General features: G+C 38.5%; 1 protein-coding gene and 1 long non-coding RNA gene across 2 annotated transcripts; one reads left to right on the forward strand and one right to left on the reverse strand.

Moving 5' to 3' along the window:
* The first annotated feature begins 345 nt into the window (after positions 1-345).
* Positions 346-13,310, forward strand: LOC126823828 (uncharacterized). The gene is made up of 4 exons (XR_007681332.2): positions 346-444; positions 9,343-9,552; positions 11,665-11,832; positions 12,882-13,310. It is a non-coding gene; the product is annotated as an uncharacterized LOC126823828 (long non-coding RNA).
* Positions 13,311-17,653: 4,343 nt separating this feature from the next.
* Positions 17,654-22,175, reverse strand: LOC126823548 (macrophage migration inhibitory factor). The gene is made up of 3 exons (XM_050552447.1): positions 22,010-22,175; positions 18,887-19,059; positions 17,654-17,822 (listed from the first exon to the last, which is right to left on the reverse strand). The coding sequence occupies exons 1-3, from the start codon at positions 22,115-22,117 to the stop codon at positions 17,738-17,740; spliced, it is 366 nt and encodes a 121-aa protein (XP_050408404.1). The 5' UTR covers positions 22,118-22,175; the 3' UTR covers positions 17,654-17,737.
* Positions 22,176-22,182: the final 7 nt, after the last annotated feature.

The following is a 22,182-nucleotide window of genomic DNA, read 5'->3' on the forward strand; positions in this document are numbered from 1 at the left end:
GCACATTGGTGTAATATGTGTATTTCATTTCGATATAAAAAAAAAATATGGGAATTAATTTTATCATGTATTGAGCCCCGCCATTAGTAAAATAGCCCATACGCTCGACCGGCACTAGAATATAATGGGAACGACCCCTTTAGCATTGAAAAATATTTGTGAAGGGTCCCCATTGCCATCGATCCATTAATAAAGACAGACCGAACTCTTAAATTAGTTGTGTAATTAATAAACCATGTGTTGATATAACTTGGCAACGTCGGTAAGATGTCCATAACATTGATTCGAGACTAAGCCGTGCAGAGTTCTTATCAACGCTTCGTATAACCAGCATGTGGTATGAAGCATAACATCAATTTTATACAGGGTGCTATAACTCTATTTGAACCATATCAACGATGAAATTGTTTAATTGGATTTGTTTATTTCATGCAATTATTTCAGGTAGGAATCAAACATATTTTACTCATCGATTGATCAAGAAGTATGCTAAAAATATCTAAAACCCTTATAAAAAAAAGTAGCCTAAATGTACTTATATTATGATATGAATATCATATTTCCGATATCTGAATGAACAGCTAGGAAAAAGATAGGTTGCCAGGCAACAAAACATACGCCCACAGCAGCTAAATCGTCCGAGCGGTCGTCAAGGGTTGTCGCATATTTATTCCTTTGTAGGTAATTTGGGGGCCTTTACAAGACAGTTCCATACAGATCAGATTATAAATTTTGTCGTTTGAGGGTTTACAAGGTTCTACAAACTGAAACAAGGGTCTCAACTCTGGAAGTAATCTACAGAAATTGTTGAAATTTGACAGGCTTTTTCGTTTTACTAATTTAAATAATGCATATAAATTTCATACAGATCACATTTGTCATTCAAACGTTCGCAATCGCCATAACTCTAGAAATTATTGACGGAAATTGCTGAAATTCAATAGATGCAAATAAATTTCATACATATCGGATGATAACTATTATCAACCGAGCATTAACAAGGTTTAACAAAGTGAAACAAGAGCAATAACTCTAGAAGTAATTATTGTAAATTGCTGAAATTCAATAGGCTTTTTCGTTTCACTAAATTAAATAATGCATATAAATTTCAGAAAGATCGGATGATAACTTTTGACGTTAGAGCGTTCACAAGGATCAATAACGTGAAACAAGGGCCATAACTCTAGAATTATAAACGGAAATTGCTGAAATTCAATAGGCTTCTTCGTTTCAGCAATCTAAATAATGCATATAAATTTCAGAAAGATCGGATGATAACTTTTGACGTGAAAGCGTTCACAAGGATCAATAAAGTGAAACAAGGGCCATAACTCTAGACGTAATAAACGGAAATAGCCGAAATTCAATAGGCTTCTTCGTTTCACTAATTTAAATAATGCATGTAAATTTCAGAAAGATCGGATGATAACTTTTGGCGTTAGAGCGTTCACAAGAAATTGTGGACGACGGACGGACGGACGGACAGACGGACGGACGGGGGCGACGGCAATATACGTCCACTGACAAACATTGCCATCAATCTAACTGAAAATTACTTTTGCTATTCTTAAAGCTAAAGAAATAATTTGTTACCTCTTTAGAGAACAATTATCAGTTATCATCCCAGAAGTAAACAAATATCACCATAAGCTCGTGAGGTTCATGAGCTTATGATGATGTTCGTTTACTTCTATCAGTTCGAAGATTCTCGCTATATTCTGTGATGTGCGTCAACAGAACTGTCAAATACGTGTACTGTATGTATATTATAATTTGCATTATTTTCATCACGGAGAATAAAAGGTTTTTGTTTTTGACATTGAAGAGAATTCTCAAATTCATCTAATGATAGTGCTCTTAGGTCATTCTGTTATCTAATTGTATCAGGAAATCAAAAATTTGCCTTCATCTGCTTTGGTCTGAAATGCTAGGAAAATGGGTTTGCGGTTGTCAATTTTTAAAATTTTCCTGGGGGGAGAACCCCCCCCCCCCGACCCCCTCGGACGCTCGCGCGAATTCGGCGCCCTCGTGACGTGCCTTCGGCACGTACTTGTGTGGGCCTTGATCAATGACCTGACAGGTGGGCCCTCGGCCCACCAGTCCGGCACTGTACTGAATTCACAACATACCATAATAAAATTGTAATAAATTCCCTAATATTCCAGAATACAAGTTGATAGTACTGAATTCACAACATGTCAGAATAAAAGTTGATATAAATATAAATATAAAGTATGATTAAGTAAATGAAATTGTTTTCTGCACCTGCAGTCGCGCTAATATAAAGATGGGAATACACAGTGTGATGTAAGTGGATTTCTTCCAGGTCAACGTCGTATTCCAACTGCCATACATTATTGTATCATTATTGTTATGATACAATAACAAGCTGAATGATTAAATTTACTTTTAAAGGAGAATATTGCTGCCAGTCATTATCACATATGTGATAGAACTAATTAAACACGTTCCAAATATAATTTTAACTCAGAGATCATTGCTACGATAGCTGAGTTATACAGGATTCCTGAATCGGAAGTGACGAACGCCAAAGGAAAACACGAGACATACCTCTATATAACTGGCTGAAGTGCCGACTGATAACAGATACATGGGCGAATTTCTGCTCACTAATAATTCCTTCGAAGACTAAAAGTTGTTGTATGAGACTGTGAGAGGATATCTAACAATTTATAAAAATAATTGACTGCCAGTAGATAAGAGAACACGAAAGAAAAACAGAAAAAAAGTCCGTGCATTACCATGTTTTTATAAGGTAGGGGAAAGCGGGGTTAGTCCGACCCCATTCATATCTCGCGCCCACTCGGCCAAACCTCAGCAGATTCCAGTACCCTACATCTAGCCTCGGCTGTATGACGAAGTCTGCCATTGGAACTACTTTCAAGTTCCTGATTACCAACGCCGTTGCCCATGACGACGCATTTAAAGAATGTTTTACCATACAAAGATTTCAAAGTCTGAAGCTGTTTTTCTTTTAAGTTTATCCTATTTCCTTTAGACACGGACCAGTTTGAACTGAAAAGTCTACATACGCTTCGAACGACGCAGTTTTGAGAACTTCTTTCTAAAAGCGGCAAGTTTTCCTAATAATACCCCCGTCAGACCGGGGTAGCGTCCTTACTTCGCTGCTACGGCGATGGGAAATAGTTTTAGAGCGCGTTAAGATCGCCATAAGCGTAGTGGAAACGCCAGCTATCGTGCTGTAGTCACCATGGTCGCCAATGACCGCCGAGTCACCGCGTTTATTTTGAGCATGTTCAAAGCAAACGCCAAGGTTCTGTGATCTGAACTGTAAAACTATGAGAATACGACTTTTCTTTCAAGTTTGTAGTTTTTGGGGACATTTTCGCGCGTTGTGTTCACGTTTGCCGGCGACCTTGCGCATTTTCTGGTCGCCGTACGGTCGCAGCAGCGCAGTAAGGACGCCACCCCGGTCTGACGGGGGCATAAGTAAACCGGTGCTGTATCGCAATTGTAAAGGCGTAGGTACATATCACTTACTGTCATACAGCCGAGGCTTGATGTTCGCCCATTCGGACATGGTGACTTTGAGATAAAATTACTTGGATACGCCTGTCAATAAAACTATTTAATGTATGCCGTAAATTAGCCAACTCCACTGTCTGTAATCTAGTATGGTCTGCGGCAGTGGTTCTCAAACTTTTTGTGCCAACGGCACACCTTGCAACACATGAAAAAACAGCGACACACCTGACTTAATATATATGAAAAATATTTGATTTTTTTGCAAAATAAAAAACATGGCAAATCATAGACGACATACAACTGTAGCCACAGACTAGTCATAGACACATAGTATGGCTCAAACTAAACGGCACACATAGGAAGATCTCACGGCACACCTGTGTGCCGCGGCACACTGGTTGGGAATCACTGGTCTACGGTAACGTAGCTTCAAAAGTTATCGAGATATGTTGGTTTCATTACAAATGGTGCGAACTAGCCCCACACTCCCCTGTAGAATGAATATAAACAAGGGAATGTACGGACTATTTCTATTTTTCTCGTGTTCTCTTATCTAATGACATTCAATTACTGTATTGAAATGTCAGCTATCCTCTTACAGTCCCATATAACAACTTTTGGTCTTCGAAGGAATTATTAGTGAGTAGAAATTCGCCCATGATCTGTTATCAGTCAGCACTTCAGCCAGTTATATAGAGGTATGTCCCGTGTTTTCCTTTGGCGTTCGTCACTTCCGATTCGCGAATCCTGTATTACTCAGCTATCGTAGCAGTGATCTCTCTGTTAAAATTATATTTGGAATGTATTTAACCAGTTCTATCACATATGTGATAATGACTGGCACCAATATTGTCCTTTAAATCAAATAACTGCTTTGGTTAATGAAGACGCCATACTGTATTATTTAAAAATGTATTGCTCGTGTTTTTCAACGGATTTAAAGACGATTGGCGGTTAATGATTTAATTAAAAAATGGATAATCGAGACTTCGTTTACTATCGTAACAACGGTAGCACTGACAATCGAGATCCCGCTGTTCTCCAACAGTCGTAACGTCGCTCAGAATAAAGTATTTTGACTGAAATTTTCAAGATATTCCCTTTTCATTATCTAGTTTTTATCTATTATAGCGAGATCTGATAGTTTTTATATCTAAATTTTAAATAATGCATTTTTAACTTTCTACTTTTCTGCACTGATGGGTAAATGAAGACACGGCATATCATTTAAAATTGTAAAGGTATATGGGCAGATTTCTAGCTAGAAAACACAGGGTTATTATTATTATTATTTTTTTTTTTTTTTACAGAAGTGCGTCATGATAGTTAATTTAAAGTATCGAGGGCTCCGAACCAGAAGTGAATATCTCCAAAAATATGATTTAGAATTTTGTTTCTTTGTTTGTTATGGACTTATACTTTGATATCATAATAAAATTGGAATATTTCGGCCATAAAAGTGTAAAATATTCAAATTAAATGAAGTATATTCAATTCTGGCAAGAAAAGTATTGAATGTTCTTGGTTGATATCCAGTTGGTGAATATTGGTTTGTAAATCAATTGAATGGTTTTATTTATGTAACAAAGCTCTATTCACAAAATCAGCTGAAACAACGTGATATCATTATGTTCAAGTATCAACTTTTGTTAGGCATGTCCAGCCAGAAGTGAGTATCTGCCATATAACCATTTCTGACATGAGTATTTTAGTGCTAGAAGTGACCATGTGCCAGGTATCCACTTCTGATCGACACGGTGTAATGATGGTGAGCGTTAATCAAAAACAGAGAGTGAATTTTATTTATTTTGATTAACTGTATAGGGCATAAACACTTTTGTCTCGAAAGATAACTCAAAAGAAATCGAAAGTAAACAAAACCTCAAAATTAGAAAAATGGTTACGAACACTCGATATAATCCAGAATCTATATTATATTGTTCTTTTATGCATTGATAGTTATAGAAAAAGGAGCATTGTTTTCAGTATTTTTTGACACTAGTCTAATATGTATAATTTATTAGGTACAATATAAAGGATATCTATATAAAGGAGCATTGTTTTCAGTATTTTTTGACACTTGTCTAATATGTATAATTTATTAGGTACAATATAAAGGATATCTACGGTGGCCCATATACGACTTTTAAATATTTTTTAGTTTTGGGTTTAATTGTTTTTTAGTTTTAGGTTTGTTTTTTTTTTTAGTTCTCACCTAGGTGATCAGTTATCACCTAGGTGAAAAGGTTATCACCAAGGTGGAAACGTTTTCACTTGGGGGGGAACTCACGTGTTACTAATAGGTCTCGTTTTCATGTCTACAAACAGGACGGTTCCAAAGAAGAGCGCAAATTAACTACACGGAAAGTGACCACGAGTATGGGAGAGAGAGAAATGTGGTTTAACGTACACATGACACAAACTAGGTCATTTCGGGACTAACATATGGATTATTTTTTTTATTTCAGTAATTCGCTTGCGCGTAGGGGTCTTTAGCAGTGGGAGGAAACCAGAGGACCCGGAGAAAACCCACGAGGTTGCACAGGCGACCCTACTCCTTGTCACGTACAACCCGGGAATCGAAACCCCGCCAGTTGACTAAATGACAGACCGTATGATACAGCGTGCGCGTGCTAACCATTAGGCCCCCCCCCCCCCACACGGGTATGACTACATTCTGAAAAACAAGAAAAGTATGTCATTCAGCAAAAGTGACGGATCCTGCTCGAAAACAAAAGACATTTGAAATAAAGAAATACATAAAACATTTTAATTGATTAATGTTTTATTACGCAATGTTTTATTCGCCTAGGTGAGAACTAAAAAAACAAACCTAAAACTAAAAAACAAAATATTTAAAAAGTCGTATATGGGCCACCGTAGATATCATATTTTAGTCAATTTTACTCCAGACTACTACTATGAAAAATTGAGAGTTGTTTTTTTTCCTTTTTTAAAGGCACAAAGAAAGTAGATGGGATGTAACGGTCACGTCGAATAGATACAGTAGATTTGTAGTATTATTAATTTAGTTTAATAAAGGTGGAATCGAAGACGAAAATAAAGTTATATAGTGGCTCCGTAGAATCGTGCACTTAGGGGGCTCCATATTTCTCTATTCTGCGTAACCCTTTCGGCCATCTAGTTATTACAGGGTAATGTGCGCTGTCACTCGGCATAAACGCCGTTTATGGATCGAAAAATTAAAAAAACTGGACGGCTTTTGCATTTTTTCGGACAACTATCAATATCGCTAAACTTACTAAAATTGTTTATTTCAACATACATATGCAAGAGCTAAATCTGCCTATTGCAGGTCTTTATTTAGGCCTGAAATGTAAACTCAATTATTAATTAGATAATTATTTAACTTATCCAGACCATAATCAACTCTCAGCAAATTCCCTTTACATTATCTAGTTTTAACTATTATAGTGAGAACTGCCAGCTCTTTATCTAATCTCCCATAATATATCATTAACATTTGATATAACAAAATAAAACTGTGAATAGTGGAAAACATCGTGGCTTGGATTCGATAAAGAGTCCCATCAAAAGATAGTCGGCATTGGTTTGATGCTATTGTCTGCAAGGGGTGTCGGAGGCAAAGGACATTTTCAATAAATCATACTTCTGTAAACACTGTAAAAGCATTCTTGGACTGGCATTTCTTTCAGAGATTCGACTTTCGCGACATAGAAAAGATTTGTTATCATTAAGGGGATATTGCCAGACTATAGATGTGTTTGATGGTGCAATTTACCATGGAGATAATAACTGACCTTGTCAGATTTAAATGATTCAAATATATCACGGTACATATTATTATTAGGTTAATTCTTGAACTAGGTATATTTTTATACGCCCACATTTTCATGTGGACGTATTATGCCGTCGCCCCTGTCCGTCCGCACGTCCGTCCGTCCACAATTTGTTTGTGGACACTCTACAGGTCACAATTCTTATCCGATTTTGACGAAACTTGAAATATAGGTTTATCTCCAAAAGATCTCGGTTCCTTTCGATATTGGCATGTATCGGATCGAAACTTCATGGATTATGGCCCCTGTTTGTACGAAAAATCACGTTTTTAGCTTGTGGACACTATAGAGGTCACAATTTTCATCCGATTTTGTTGAAACTTGAAATCTAAGTTGATAATCCAAAGATCTCGGTTCCTTTCGATATTCGCGCATATCGGACCGTAACTTCCTGAATTATGGCCCCTGATTGTACCAAAAATCGTGTTTTTAGCTTGTGGACCCTATAGAGGTCATAATTTTTATCCGATTTAAAAAACCGTTCAATTATATCACCGTTACACCCAAAGGTTGGCTGAGTTCGAATTTCGTGAAAATCGGCCCGAAATTGACAGATAAAATGGCCGCCGTTCGTTCTCAAATAGCGTAAAAATATGGTATATCAATGTTGTGGACACTATAGAGGTCACAATTTTTATCCGATTTTGTTGAAACTTTAAATCTAAGTTGATAATCCAAAGATCTCGGTTCCTTTCGATATTAGCGCATATCGGACCGTAACTTCCTGAATTATGGCCCCTGATTGTACGAAAAATCGCGTTTTTAGCTTGTGGACCCTATAGAGGTTATAATTTTTATCAGATTTAAAAAACGTTTTATTATATCACCGTTACACCCTAAGGACGACTGAGTTCGAATTTCGTGAAAATCGGCCCAAAAATGACAGACAAAATGGCTGCCGTTCTTTCTCAAATAGCGTAAAAATATGGTATATCAAGGTTGTGGACCCTATAGAGGTCACAATTTTTATCCGATTTTGTTGAAACTTGAAATGTAAGTTTATAACCCAAAGATCTCGGTTCCTTTCGATATTCACGCATATCGAATTGTAATTTCCTGAATTATGGCCCTTGATTGTAGGAAAAATCACTTTCTTGTTAGCTTGTTCTCTATCCATCTCTCGAAAATGTGGGCGTATCCTGCCTGGCAGCCGCTGGTATTCCTATGTTATTCTTGAACCAGGTATATTTTATTCTTATGTTATTCTTGAACCAGGTATATTTTATTCCTATGTTAATTCCTGATCTATGTATATTTTATTCCTATGTTAGTTTTTGAGCTATGTATCTATTATTCGTATGTTAATTCCTGAACTATGTATATTTTATTCCTTTGTTAATTCTTGAGCTATGCAAATTATTCCTATATTAATTCTTGAAATATGTGTATATTATTCCTATGTTATTTCGTTGCTAAATATGCCCTCTTTCAAACGTTATTGACAACATATTTTTAAATTGTAAACTAACCCCAACACCCACCTTTGAAATTAATAAGTACAATATACTATAATTATTGACCATCGTTGCCGCCATCTTGGTATTCACGTCGATTGTACTTGAATTGGCGAGAACAAGAACAACAAGATGGATAGCGCCTTGGGAACTAGTCTCTAGTTCCTGGCCAAGTATGTTGCAGATCACGGAGACTATATATTTAGTTGGTATATACAACTGTTATCTCGAATAAAAAAAGCAAGGTGTCTGTAGCACATAGACAAATAGCACACGAGAATGGGCTCGGTACGAAACCGATGATAACTTGTAAATACATAGTTCCAAGGGCGTGGCCAGCAATTTGACCATGGTGGAGACAAAGTCATGTTTGGCATGAGGTCTGGGGGATTACCCGAGAATTTTATAAAAATTAGAAGAAAGAAGCCATGCATCTGCAAGCAGGGGATGGTCCGAACCCCATGCACACCTCACATCTATTGAAATCAATAGTTACATTGTTAACAACTCACGGTTATTTAATTCAACAATGACGTCTTTTACCGATCTCTTTATTTCAGGTTCCTGTTATTGGATAGCATACAGTAATAATAAATGTTATTGGATTAGTGAGGTACAGTCGAATTTCACTACAGCTGAAAATTCCTGTGATTCTATGAATAGTTCATTACTCGCTATAGAAACCCTTACAGAATTTCAGTATATATGCGATCAAATAAACGATTTCTTAACATCTGATTTCTGGGTCGGTCTGTATAAAATCAACACAGGTTTGTATATATTTATTGTATTTTTTTGTATAATTTAAACCACTATAATGCAGGAATTCCAAAAGTATGTATATTATGTTTGCGTGCAGGTCCGGGTCAAACTCACCAGTGGGCATCCAAATTTATAGAAAGGTTGACATGTTTCTGGGCGTTATCTTATTGTACATGGGCCCTTATGGGGGTCGATTGGTCAGAGATCCGATTCTTAAGAATATGATCGTAATTCGTGTGTATCACATCCACCCATGTGCATGTCCACTGTTTGTTATTGGATCTTGATATAATGTCCCACGATTATCTCTCACAAGCCACGACTCTCAAACGATACAATTGTCTGGCATGATTTTTGAAAATGTTGAAACTGTAGGATACGAATGTTGCCAATGTCATTGTCGCGCACGCTGCAACATCTTGGGATGCCTTAAGCCCAGCGTACAGGGGGCAATTATATTTTTGTTTTTTGCCAGTTGTCTGTACCCGCACACGGAGAAGTCCAAAGCCCCTCGTTCTTTTATGGTGTTTGAAAGACTATAATTTTATAGTCTCGTGTGTGATAAAACGCAGATGTAAATCAGAGCGTGTTGCACCGGCTTCGGTTATATGGTGGGATTCGATTGTTTTTTTTTTTCTTGTTCCTAATAAACAATACGAAATGAAATGAAATAGGGTTTAACGTCCTACTGTTCTGCTCCGACTTGGCTAAGGAAGACGGGCATATGTCATACAGTGTGCTATGTGGGAAATATCGAATTCCAACTGTCAATGGATCTTTTACGTGCACGCCAATGTATATAGGGGACCTCGCTTTTTGTACCATCCGAACGACTAGACAGCTGTCCTGCACCACTGACAAGGGGAAACCACGTCGGAAAATACTGATGAACTTTCTCGGCCAATGTAGGGATCGAACACGCGACCTCCAGGCTAGCGAGCCAGCTTCTTACCCACTTAGCCACCGTGGCTCCCGACAAATTATACGTCAAAATGCAAAGAAACAGCTCCAAATAACTTGCCCGGATAATTTACATGAACTTGTCTGGTTAATTTATTTGGGAGTTATTGTCAATCACGTAAATATTCAAGGAAGCCCAGTGTCCATTTGTATAAGCGGCTTGATAATGAAGGCGACCAAGTGGTATTTGAGGACTTTTTGCCAACCATATATGGAAACTAGAAGTTAGTATTTCTTCGATAACGTACCACTATGGTGTGATTGGTATCATGTCGTAGTGTCGTTGTGCTGCCCGTCACAAGGCGACAACCCGACATCATGACATCCTAACCCGACACCACGACAACCCGACATCACGACATTTTAACCCGACAATACGACATTTTCATCCGACACCACGACATCAACAATGTCGTAATGTCGCGTAAAAATGTCGTATTGTCGGGTTAAAATGTGATGTCGTTATGTCGGGTTATCGACCATATTCCTCTCAATACTATGATTATGTACACTGATCCTGGTGTTGGTCAAGAAAGTTCCCCGGGATTTTGCAGCGTAGTTTCTCCCTGTCGGTAGTGCAGGACAAAGGGTCTGGCAAAGGACGGTGTCTAGCATTGTAGATGGGACAAAAAAAAACAAGCTCCTATGTACACATTGGCGTGCACCTAAAAGAATCCTTTACAGTTGAAATTCGATGAAGAAATGCCACGGTCCATCGAAAATTTCCGTCATAATATGATGTTCTGATCCCTATTTTTGACTACTGAAGTCATTTAATTTCACTAGGCGTTTCACTTCACTTTCCTCAATGTACCTACATTTAGATTCCTTGTAGCACATGACTGAGCATGAAACACACCTAGCTGACCTTAGTGTTAGTCGATGCTTACGGATAGCCACCAAATCAGATATTATGTTCGTTTGTTTGACGTGTCTGTGACAGTCTGTGTACTACACTGTGTCATGTCCGTAGGTTTGTCTTGTCTAATTGTGTGGTGTAGGCCCCTTGCACTTACTATTAAGTAGCGAAAAAAAATGACATGTCACCATTATCACCATGCCACACAGTGTGGATTTTCAAGAAGTACTAATGATGTTTGAGGCATATTACGAACCCGCGGGAAGTTACTAGAATTGTAATGTATTATTGTTATTTTCAGCATATGAATGGAAGGCTGGAACATCACCTGCAACTAGTATGTGGTTAATCGATGAACCTAACCACACCGGAAATTGTGTACGCTTGAAACCATTAGAAGGTGAACACAAGCTGGCAGACCATGAGTGCACCTTCGCATATCGTCACATCTGTGAAAAAGACATACCAGGTATACCGCATAACCATGAATATATTTATGTTGAATAAACGCATCAAAAATATAAATTTACCTCGAATAGCCACTTCCATCTCCCTTTATACCATCTCGACATTAGAGCTTCTTTCGCGATTTTTTAAATAACCCGTCCAATTTGAATTACAGTATATTTAGTTGTATAGGTTACCGGCAAGGGAGAGTGTCTAGTTTTATGGGTAGGCCGAAAAAAATAGGTCATGTGTACATGCTGGTTTGTATGTAAAAGAACGATTGACAGCTGGAATTTAAAATGAGATTGGACAGCCAATTAAGTCTCTGGACAAGCCTTCAAAAATGATTTCGCGGAATTTTGATTGGCAGGTTCTTTTGCTGTCGACAGATCACAACCTGGGCCCTGTTTCTCGAAAACTTAACTAATGATAAAATCCAAATTTTAGTAAATACTTCAATTTTGATTGGCTAAGCACTAAAATCAATGTAATATTATCCAATCAAATTACTAAAATTTGGATTTTATCTTAGTTAAAATTTCGTGAAACAGGCCCCAGGATATTACAGGGAGTGCATTATAAAGAAATGTTTTGATTAGATTGACCTGTGATGTATTTTGGATGTTCTAAATTGTAGCATAAAGTACCGGACTATCAATAAAAACCACCCTCAAAAATATTATATATACCTGTAGCAGGAATTTCAATTTTACGTACTTATACAAACAGGTTGTGAGAGGTCACCGCACACCGCTTCGGTATTTACAAATTTCGTCCATTTGATTTCTGCAATGTCCGCTATTCAGACAAAGAGTTATCTGCTAAAAGATATGCCTATATTTGGCTATAACTAATGATGAGAGTCACGGAAAATGTAGGGTATACTTAATTGTACCACTTGTGATATCAGAAAGTGGGACTGTATCGACAACGACGATTCGTCGGGTCCTATGCGTACATATATAGCTATACTTACTATTTAGAACGCCTTTACTACTTTATTTTAACTATCATAGCAGTGGTATCGGTAGTATGATTAATTGTAAAATATATTTCTATGTTATCTTTCAGGGCCCGTATTGACAACTTTAACACATAAAAGTTCGGCTTTATCTGCCAACCAGTGCCCATTTGAAAACTATGCAAACACTGGTATAATAAAATGTGCTAAGTTGTGTTATAAGAACTATTTATGTACAACGTTTGGGATACAGAAGACGACGAAGGCTTGCTGGTTGTATAGTCTTAAACTAACGTGCAGTGTGAACCTACCCTCAGTCAATGTGTTTTATAGACTAAACAGATGCGGGTAAACTTCATAAACATATTATTTCAGACGCACACAAACGTTATGTTTTATTTTTATTGGGGCGTATAGTTGTGAAGAAACGTGTTGTATGAACTGGCAATGATTGAACTTAAAACGTGTTTTGCAGACAAAGCAGATGAGGACATATTATTTCCAACATGAACAATCGCAAACTAATCGGCTGTAAATATATTCGCTTGCGCCCCCCCCCCCCCCCCCCCCCCTACGAGCCCATTCAACGAATTTCTGGATTCACGCTTCAATACACTGACTGTGTAGTAGTTTTTGGTTACCGTGCATCTGATTTAAGGAGAAGTGGAAGAGCAGTCGTAGAGCCACTAATTGCAATTTATTTACGCCGCCCATCAGTTAGAGGTAGCAGATAACGAACCGGTACAGTCACTGATCGTAATTTGGTGGATTATCTTATATTAATATCGGACCAGAAATGGTTCGCTCCCATTTTGGAATTTTCTGCAAATGTGAGGAGTATTTATTTTCAAAGTGGCTATTGTTACGACGAGTCTGAGCCAAGTTTAGAACGAATTCCAAAATGGCTGCCAATCTCCCCGACACCAGCTTTGAAAAAGGAGCAGTATTTTCAACAGTTTTCAGAACTAAAGGCAGCAATTCAGAGATGGGAGGAGTTGGGATTAGGACTATTTTTACGACTATTCAGTTTTTAACTTCGCCGATGGAGGGCTGTGAAAGCATCGTTGTAACAATAGCCTGAGGACTATTTTTACGACTCGTCGTAACAATAGCCACTGACATTTATTTTTATTGTATTGTTAATGATTTCTAAATAAAATGTTAAATATTCAGTTTGAGTACATTTTAATATAATTTGTTTTTTATAATTTTCACCCAAGTCAATTTTAATATAATTTGTTTTTTATAATTTTCACCCAAGTCAACTTTAATATAATTTGATTTTTATAATTTTCACCCAAAAATTTCCACTCAGCGCGTGACGTCATCTCAATTAGCCTCGTTTCCAAAACACTAATGACCTAGTTTGTGTCCGGCAGTTTCGATCAGATTTTCAAAAAATTCAAACTCAATCATCATTAGGGCGTAATGGTGATATATTCAAACATTTTTGGTTTTTTTTAAATCGGATACAAATTGTGACCCCTAGAGGGACCACAAGCTAAAAACGAGATTTGTCGTACAATCAAGGGTCGTAATTCAGAAAGTTAAGATCCGATAAGCGCGAATATCGAAAGAAACCAGATGATAATTGTGACCTCTAGAGTGTCCACACGCTAAAAAAAAGTGACTTTTCGTACAATCAGGGGCCATAATTCACGAAGTTTCAATCCGATACATGCCAATATCGAAAGGAACCTAGATCTTTTGGGGATAACCCTATATTTCAAGTCTCGTCAAAATCGAATAATAATTGTGACCTGTATAGTGTCCACAAACAAATTATGGATGGACGTCCGGACGGACAGGGGTGACGAGAATATACGTCCATATGAAAATGTGGGCGTATAAAAATATCTATTTGATAAAAGGTAAAACATAATACATTGCAATCTGCTAATTACAGTATGAGAACTATATAAGATAAAACATAATACATTACAATGGAAACGAGGCTAATTGAGATGACGTCACGCGCTGGGTGGAAATTCTTGGGTGAAAATTATAAAAATCAAATTATATTAAAATTGACTTGGGTGAAAATTATAAAAACAAATTATATTAAAATTGACTTGGGTGAAATTTATTAAAAAAAACCCAAATTATATTAAAATTGACTTGGGTGAAAATTATATAAAAAAAATTATATTAAAATTGACTTGGGTGAAAATTATAAAAAACAAATTATATTATTTTTCATGTCCCTTATCAGCCACCGTAAAAGCAAATTTGACGGCGCTGTTTAATTTATACTAAGCTTTTAGATACGTCGGTTGTAAGGACGGGGCAATTTTTTTGTGTGTTTCATTTGAGCACCCGTTTTCGTCAACATTGTTTATTTAACTGGGCTAATGGTGACAGAAACTGTCAGTGAGTTTGTCTAAGAAAGTTGGATCTTGCAAAATACTTAGCCCAGTTCTCGTTGTTTAACCACTTCAATATAGATGTATTAAACAGAACACCTTTGATTGAACTCAAATGGCCTCTATAATATTACAACATGACCCCTTGCAATTCGTTTAATAAGGAGCAAGTGGCAAATCCTGGCCCCGCCACTGCTAGTATATCAGTTTGCTCAAAGCGACATTATCAAACTAAAAACATTTCTAACCCGGGTATAGCTATGAACAGGATGTAGCATTGGTGGTAAGATTTCGTACCCCCACTCCCTCTAAAATTCTGCATCTACAATCAATGTATGCGTTTCCCGTTTGTGCTTAAACGATAGTTTGCCAAACTACAGATTGAAGGACGACAATATTTCAGAATACTAAGGGAAACAACTGCAATATGTTTATGTTTATTGAATATAAAGTAGCTAAGTCTCTAACTCAACATCATCCAAAGTCTTCGACATTGAAAACACGAATTATTTGTCGATTTAAATAAACATTGAAAAGATGGGCTTCTGATATCCAAAATTTAAGACAAAATAAACAGTTTATCATTGGTACACGAATGGTGTACCATAATGCGTTTCAGTGCCGTTTGTAACAAGGGACTCGAAGATGGCAGAATGGTTAGCGAGTGCGTATTGTATCATAATGTCTGTCATTGAGTCAACTGGCGTGGTTGTGATTCCCCGGTTGTACTGACAAGGAGTGGGATCGCCTTCCAACCTCATGGGTTTTCTCTAGGTCCCCAGGTTTCCTTCCACTGCTAAAGGGAGACCCCTACGCGCAAGTGAATTATTAATATAAAATTGAACCGTGTGTTTGTCCCGAAATGACATAGTTTGTGTCGAGTGGACGTTAAACCCCATTTCTCTCTCTGTTCTTGCCGGGCCCTCCGTCCTGCACCACTGACAAGGGGAAACCACGCCAGAAAATCCCGATAAACTTTCTCGGCCTATGCAGGGGTCGAACACCCGACCTCCAGGCTACCAAGCCCTTGTCTGACCCCCTTAGCCACCGTGGATATCGATCGTACGGGCTCGATGACTGTTAGTGGGGCTGAATCAGAACTGCCCGAAAAAAATTAGGGTTACAGACAGCGGCGCCAGTCTTCTGCGAGGGGCGAAAGAGTTTACCGTGTAGACCCCCCCCCACCCCAAGATAATTGGACGGCCGCAAAGGCATTTTCCTGCTATTCCAGCCCGTGAATACAGCAACAGCAATTTAGGTGACTGACTCGAATTCCAACCAACCAATCAAGCATTTAAAGTCCACGGACTATCGGACTCGGGAGAAAATTTTGAAATTTAACTGTCGCCTTTCCTGCTATACCAACCCGTAAATACAGCAACTTTAATGTGGTCCGATAGCCTACCTTGTAGGTGGCTGACCTGAATTCCAAACAACGAATCAATCGTCGCGGGGTTTGGGAGTCTCGCCCTTCCGGAGAAAATTTTGAAAATATAACCGCCGCAAATGCGTTTTTCTGCTATTCAAGCCCGTGAGTTAAGCAGCTTCAAAGTTACCAATGGTTTTGTAACCGAAATCCCACACTAAGCCGACCTGAATTTCAACCATCGATCGATGCCCGAAAAATATCGCACAAAGTATAGAGTAAAAATGTATTAATCCATAGTCAATTCAGTACAAATTCGTGGTATTCAATTAAAAGAAAAGTAAAATTAGTGTTTTATTAGATTTCGGGCACCTATTTTGCCAACTAGATGCTCATGATTCGCTATAGAAATACATATCCGATTTTGATCTTTGGTATAACGCATTTTGGAATAGCTCGCGAGCTGCCGAACACAATGAACTCCAACTTGTCGTCGTTCATTTTGAGCCGACTCAAAAGGATGCACTGCTTCATCTCGATGATTGTTGCTGGCAAATCCAAGATGGTTTGCCTCTCGCACGCATGATCACCAGCTTTAAAACAGTCGTAGATGTTGTGTTCATCAGTATAGATTATTACCCAAAAATACTGTAAAGTGCTGGTCGGAGTAGCATGTAAAAACGATAGATCTGTTTATGCTGCCCTGGGGACGGAATGACTGTATTCACTGGATCTGAATATGTATCTCCAATCTTGACTTTGAAACTGTTATCACCCAGATTATAAGAGTGGCTTCTTTTTGCCGCTGTTTCGCGCATGCCAACGCAATTTTCCAAGACACCAAGAAGCAACTGGTGATTGATGATGTCAAAAGCTACACTTAAGTCAATCGCAACGAAAAGAGATAAAAGCTGATGTCTCATGTTATCAATGAAAATCTTCAACGCCAAAGTCTCGGTGCTGTAATTAGCACGATACCCACTCTGATAGGACAGAGGGGATGCTGATTCATGTTTTGGGTAAAACTGACCATGGACGCCTTCTCGACCAATTTTGACAAGAATGACCGGTTGCTCACTGGGCGATAATTCTTTTTGATAAGGTCAAGATTTTGTTGCCTCGATTATTCTCAAAATGGAATTTAAAACATAACTGATCGATACATATATATATTTCTAGAACATGGTTTTAGTACAAAATCAAAAATAAATGTTTGTTTTATACATCAGTAAATCCATCACTTTTTTCCTAGAAGTTCGTCAAACGTAGTGCCAGAAAAACCCAGTTCTGCTCTTGGTATATCTGTGAAGCGAATGTAGACTCTGAAAAAATGAGAGTACAAAAAGCATAAAGAACTGGATAACTGACAAGTACATTGAAGAGAAACTAGTAATGATATACATATTATTCGACACTTACATTACATTAAGAACAATTGTTAGACAAATTTTAAAATCACTTGAAGTCAGAACAAGGTTCTGTTTGGTCAGATTTCCAATTTTCAGGGTATCCCAAAACAATACCATCTGTCGATACGCGTGAGAAAGAAGCTGGGTTCCACATCCATTCTATATTAGTCTAATCATTTTGGGATTGACATATTATGATACATTTTATTATTTAAATAATTAGCTTGTGGGTCTGAGGCTATGGAATAAAGAACCCTCAAATGTAGTCAGGTAGGCGATCCCACTACTTATCACGTATAAACCAGGGATCATGACAAATAACTGATCTACAGTTAAACCAATGGGACATCCAACTCTATTGTTTGGTGCGCAACTAAGTTTTGTATATAAAACTAAAGTTGTATAGAGGTCGGAAATGCGTTTTCCTTAAGATCCAATGGAGCCACCCTCTTGCGTTCACAAGATTTTCGGCAAAGTTGGATAACGCTGAATATCGACAGGGTTCGTCCTCTCATGACCTTAATGCTGCACACCAAATTTGAAAAGAATCCATAGAAAACTACAGCCTCTATCGCGTAACTCCGAGGACAGAAAGTCACAGAACGCTAAAAATGGATATGAGGTTCGACCTCTCATGCCACATATAAAATATGAAAAGAACCCGTCGGAAACTGGGCATAACTCCGGAATGAAAATCGATAGAGTTTTTCCTCTTATGACCACGATGCTTCGCATCAAATTTGAAAACAATCAGACAAAAACTCTAGACTTTATCGCGTTCACATGCCAATTATTGTTGACGAACAGACCGATAGACAGGGTGACGACAACGTCCACGCATAGATGTGGGCGTATAAAAGTTCTTGAAGAGCTTTGACCCGAAGAGTGATCACAATAAATTGTGAGCGGAATCTCGACAATGACAACGATATAAGTCCACATTAAACGTGGAAGTCTATAAACTATAGACAATATACCTGTTTTGTTTTAAGCCCAGTTGTTTTTCTAAAAACTCTCCAATCGTCTTTGCCAAAACCTTATTTTCTTCAATGCCTAATCTACCAATACTGCCGAGTTCGGCCGTACCACATGGATCGTTTGACCCTCCAAATATCATCTGAGCATCCGGTTCAACACGTACTGTTACATACTATAATATAACCAAAATGAAGTGAAATGAGAACGGGGGAAGCAAATCAAACTGTACACGTTTTCTAGGGACATTTCCGCAAAAATTATCACGGCAAACTTGACTTTAAAATAAAACACGTTACATATTACTTTAAAACAGTTAGTGACATTCTGATTTCTATACTACCCAAACGGTGTCAGGATTTTTCAATCTGGTTTCCCTTGTTGGTGTAGCTGGAAAGCGAGAGAAAAAGTATATAGTCGTTCGAATGGGACAAAAACGGGGTTCTTAAGAGTAATCCTTACTGACAATTGGAATTTGATGACAAGTAGGTGGATACCTCGTCCCGGGTTTTCGGAGGAAAAAAGTTAATATTTGTGGCTCATTAAGTCGCATCGATGTCATCCTTATCAGTGATTGTAGCGGCCTAGCGATTATTCACTGCTGATCAGTGTGTGGAAAATGTAGTATTGCAGGAAAGCTATAAAACGGATAAATAAATGAGGAATGATTTAGAATAGTGTGAACAGTGTTAATCCCGAAAGACGTCTCTATTGTAGTGCAGACAAGGATCGTCCCCAACCTCAACAAATAACAGATAGAAAAGCCAAAGTGCCCTCCCCCGCTCACATTTCCCTGTCTTTATTCGCGCCTGCATAAACTGACTGCTGTGTCATGATGACTGGCCTGTATTGACTAGTTACCGAGCTATCTCTTTACACCCCGACAAAGAATGACCCATTTTATTATTTATCTTCTTATGGGCGCCTGAATAGTATGCGTTTATTTCTCACTAATTTAACCAATGCACCAGGTCATGTTTGCCTGTTGATTGATGTAGGTTACAATTGAACTTTGTATTTCTGATTACAGATGATCATATAAAATATCAGAGGCGGAGTTTATCAGGTATACTCTATAGTCTAAAGAAAATATCCAGGCATGTTCATTTAATATGTCAGACATCACCTTAATTCTATCGAGCAGAGTGCTAGTGGAAGCAGTGTCAGCTTTCGACCCGGGGGCGGGGAGAAATTAAGACCCTGAAACAGGGGCGGATTGGGGCCGGGAGCCGGCCCGGGCTCCCGTGTCGGAGCGGCCACTTGGGAAATTTTAAAAAATGAACCCCAAATATGCGATTTGGTGGCATATCTGATTATAATCACTGTCAAATAATATATCTCATAAATGGATTAATTTAGGCCAAAACCCCGACCTGCAAGTAATTTACAACCATCACCCTGTGAAATTATCATATCGTCATATTATTAATTATCGTATTATCATTGTATCGTCAAGAGTCAAGAGAATTTAACTGGTTAAAAAATGGGACTAGTTGAGAATATTTTGACCATTTGATTAGTTAGGAATATTGAATAAGTAGGAATATTTTCATTGAAAAATGTCCCATTTTTGTTGTCGGGAGCGCTAGTTGATTCCTCCTATGATGGTAGGCCACGAGACAAATTGGTACAGAGTGACGAAAGTGAAATTCGTGAAAGCTGCTTTTTGAATTTTGGATTTTTTGTTTCAGGTAAATTATTTTACCTTGACTCCGAACTTATGAACATTTGACACACTACATAGCATTAGTTCAGATAATGAATATTCGAGTATAAGGCCAGTCCCGACATCCCAATTCTGTATTTTCATCTCTGAAAATAACGAGTTAATAAAAATATCAAGGAATGTTTAACACCAGCCTCAGGAAATCGTCTCGCCCTCATATTCAGCCAGGAGACCAGCTATCATCAAATTTTGCTGAGGCCTTAAAATTTAATTTTTTTCGGAGTTACGAACCATCGTCAGACGTTTCTTGCGTATCCCCACAAACAGGGTGCAGGTGACTTGATAATTAGTAAATTTGCGGGCGACAGTGTCGGGTGAATCCGATAAAATTTTCGGATGGAATTCGGAATCCCCATTGCAGGATTCCGAATTCCGGCCCACACCCAGCGCACCCGGCCCAGAAAGTCTATTATACCAGCCCATTCCAGACTCCAGTGATGGCGTGGCGGCCCGTTATAGCCACCGGCCACATACAACATGATCATCATCGCTGCATGGCCGGTCAAATCCCCCCCCCCCCACACATTTAATGTTCAGCAGAAAAAGTTTTTTTAGACGAATTTGACAAAATTATTTTTTTCATTTTTTGTTCGACCGGCCCAATCCGCCCCTGCCCTGAAACAAGGCTTGTAAGAAAGCGGATACACCGAATTCCAACTGTGAGGGGATCTCTTACGTGAACTCCAATGTGCATATGGGATCTCGGTTTTTTCGTCCCATCTGTACAACTATACGCTGTCCCTCCGTCACTGACAAGCAATCCCGATGAACTTGCTCGGCCATCACCGGGACAGTACACGGGACCTCCAGGTTAGCGATCCAACTTCTTATACTCACTGGGACGTTAAACCCCATTTCATTTCTTTTTCTTATGCCCCCGCCAGACCGGGGTGGCGTCCTTAGTGCACTGCTGCAACCGTACGGCGACCAGAAAATGCACAAGGTCGCCGGCAAACGTTAATCAGAGCGATAAAATGTCCCAAGAAATTACAAACTTGAAAAACTCTACGTTCTCACAGTTTTCCGTGTCAGCAGAACCTTATTGGCGTTTGCTTTGAACATAGCCTACTCGGCGATCATTTGCGACCATGGAGACCACGCACAACAGGGTAACTGGCGTCTCCACCACGGTTAAAATTATGGCGATCTTGACGCATTCTGCGACCATTTTCTGTCGCCGTAATACAGCACAGTAATGACGCCACCCCTGTCTCATGGTGCAGAAAAGCAAAACATTCAATTAAACCCCAATTTCATTTGTTTTTCGTCAATCAGCGGTTCCACTTTGTATCTAAACCAACTGATACCTTAATAATAAAAATTAGCCCCTGTCTGTAAGAATCTTACTATAATTATGTTTCGGGTAAAATTCTAGACGCCTTTAATTTGCTCTACTTACCGATTCGGGCTTCCCAAGGGCCGTTGCAATCAGCGTTGACGCTTGAGTTAGAAAATCTGCAGGTATTTTTCCTTTAGACAGGTTTGTGATCAAATAAAAACTCGGCATGATGATAAGCGTGTGTTCGTGTGGCTTCTGTTAACTGAAAGTAGAATGAGAAGGTCCCTTAAAAC

Source organism: Patella vulgata, chromosome 6 (genome assembly GCF_932274485.2).
Source record: "Patella vulgata chromosome 6, xgPatVulg1.2, whole genome shotgun sequence".
Lineage (NCBI taxonomy): Eukaryota > Metazoa > Mollusca > Gastropoda > Patellidae > Patella > Patella vulgata.

What these genes read in the sequence shown, in the direction of transcription:
- LOC126823548 (XM_050552447.1), bottom strand. Translation starts at nt 22,117, where the DNA reads ATGCCGAGTTTTTATTTGATCACAAACCTGTCTAAAGGAAAAATACCT. An exon ending in CCCTTGGGAAGCCCGAATCG is followed by an intron (nt 19,060 to 22,009) that starts GTAAGTAGAGCA and finishes GTTATATTATAG; the next exon opens with TATGTAACAGTACGTGTTGA. An exon ending in CTGGGCTTAAAACAAAACAG is followed by an intron (nt 17,823 to 18,886) that starts GTATATTGTCTA and finishes TCATTTTTTCAG; the next exon opens with AGTCTACATTCGCTTCACAG.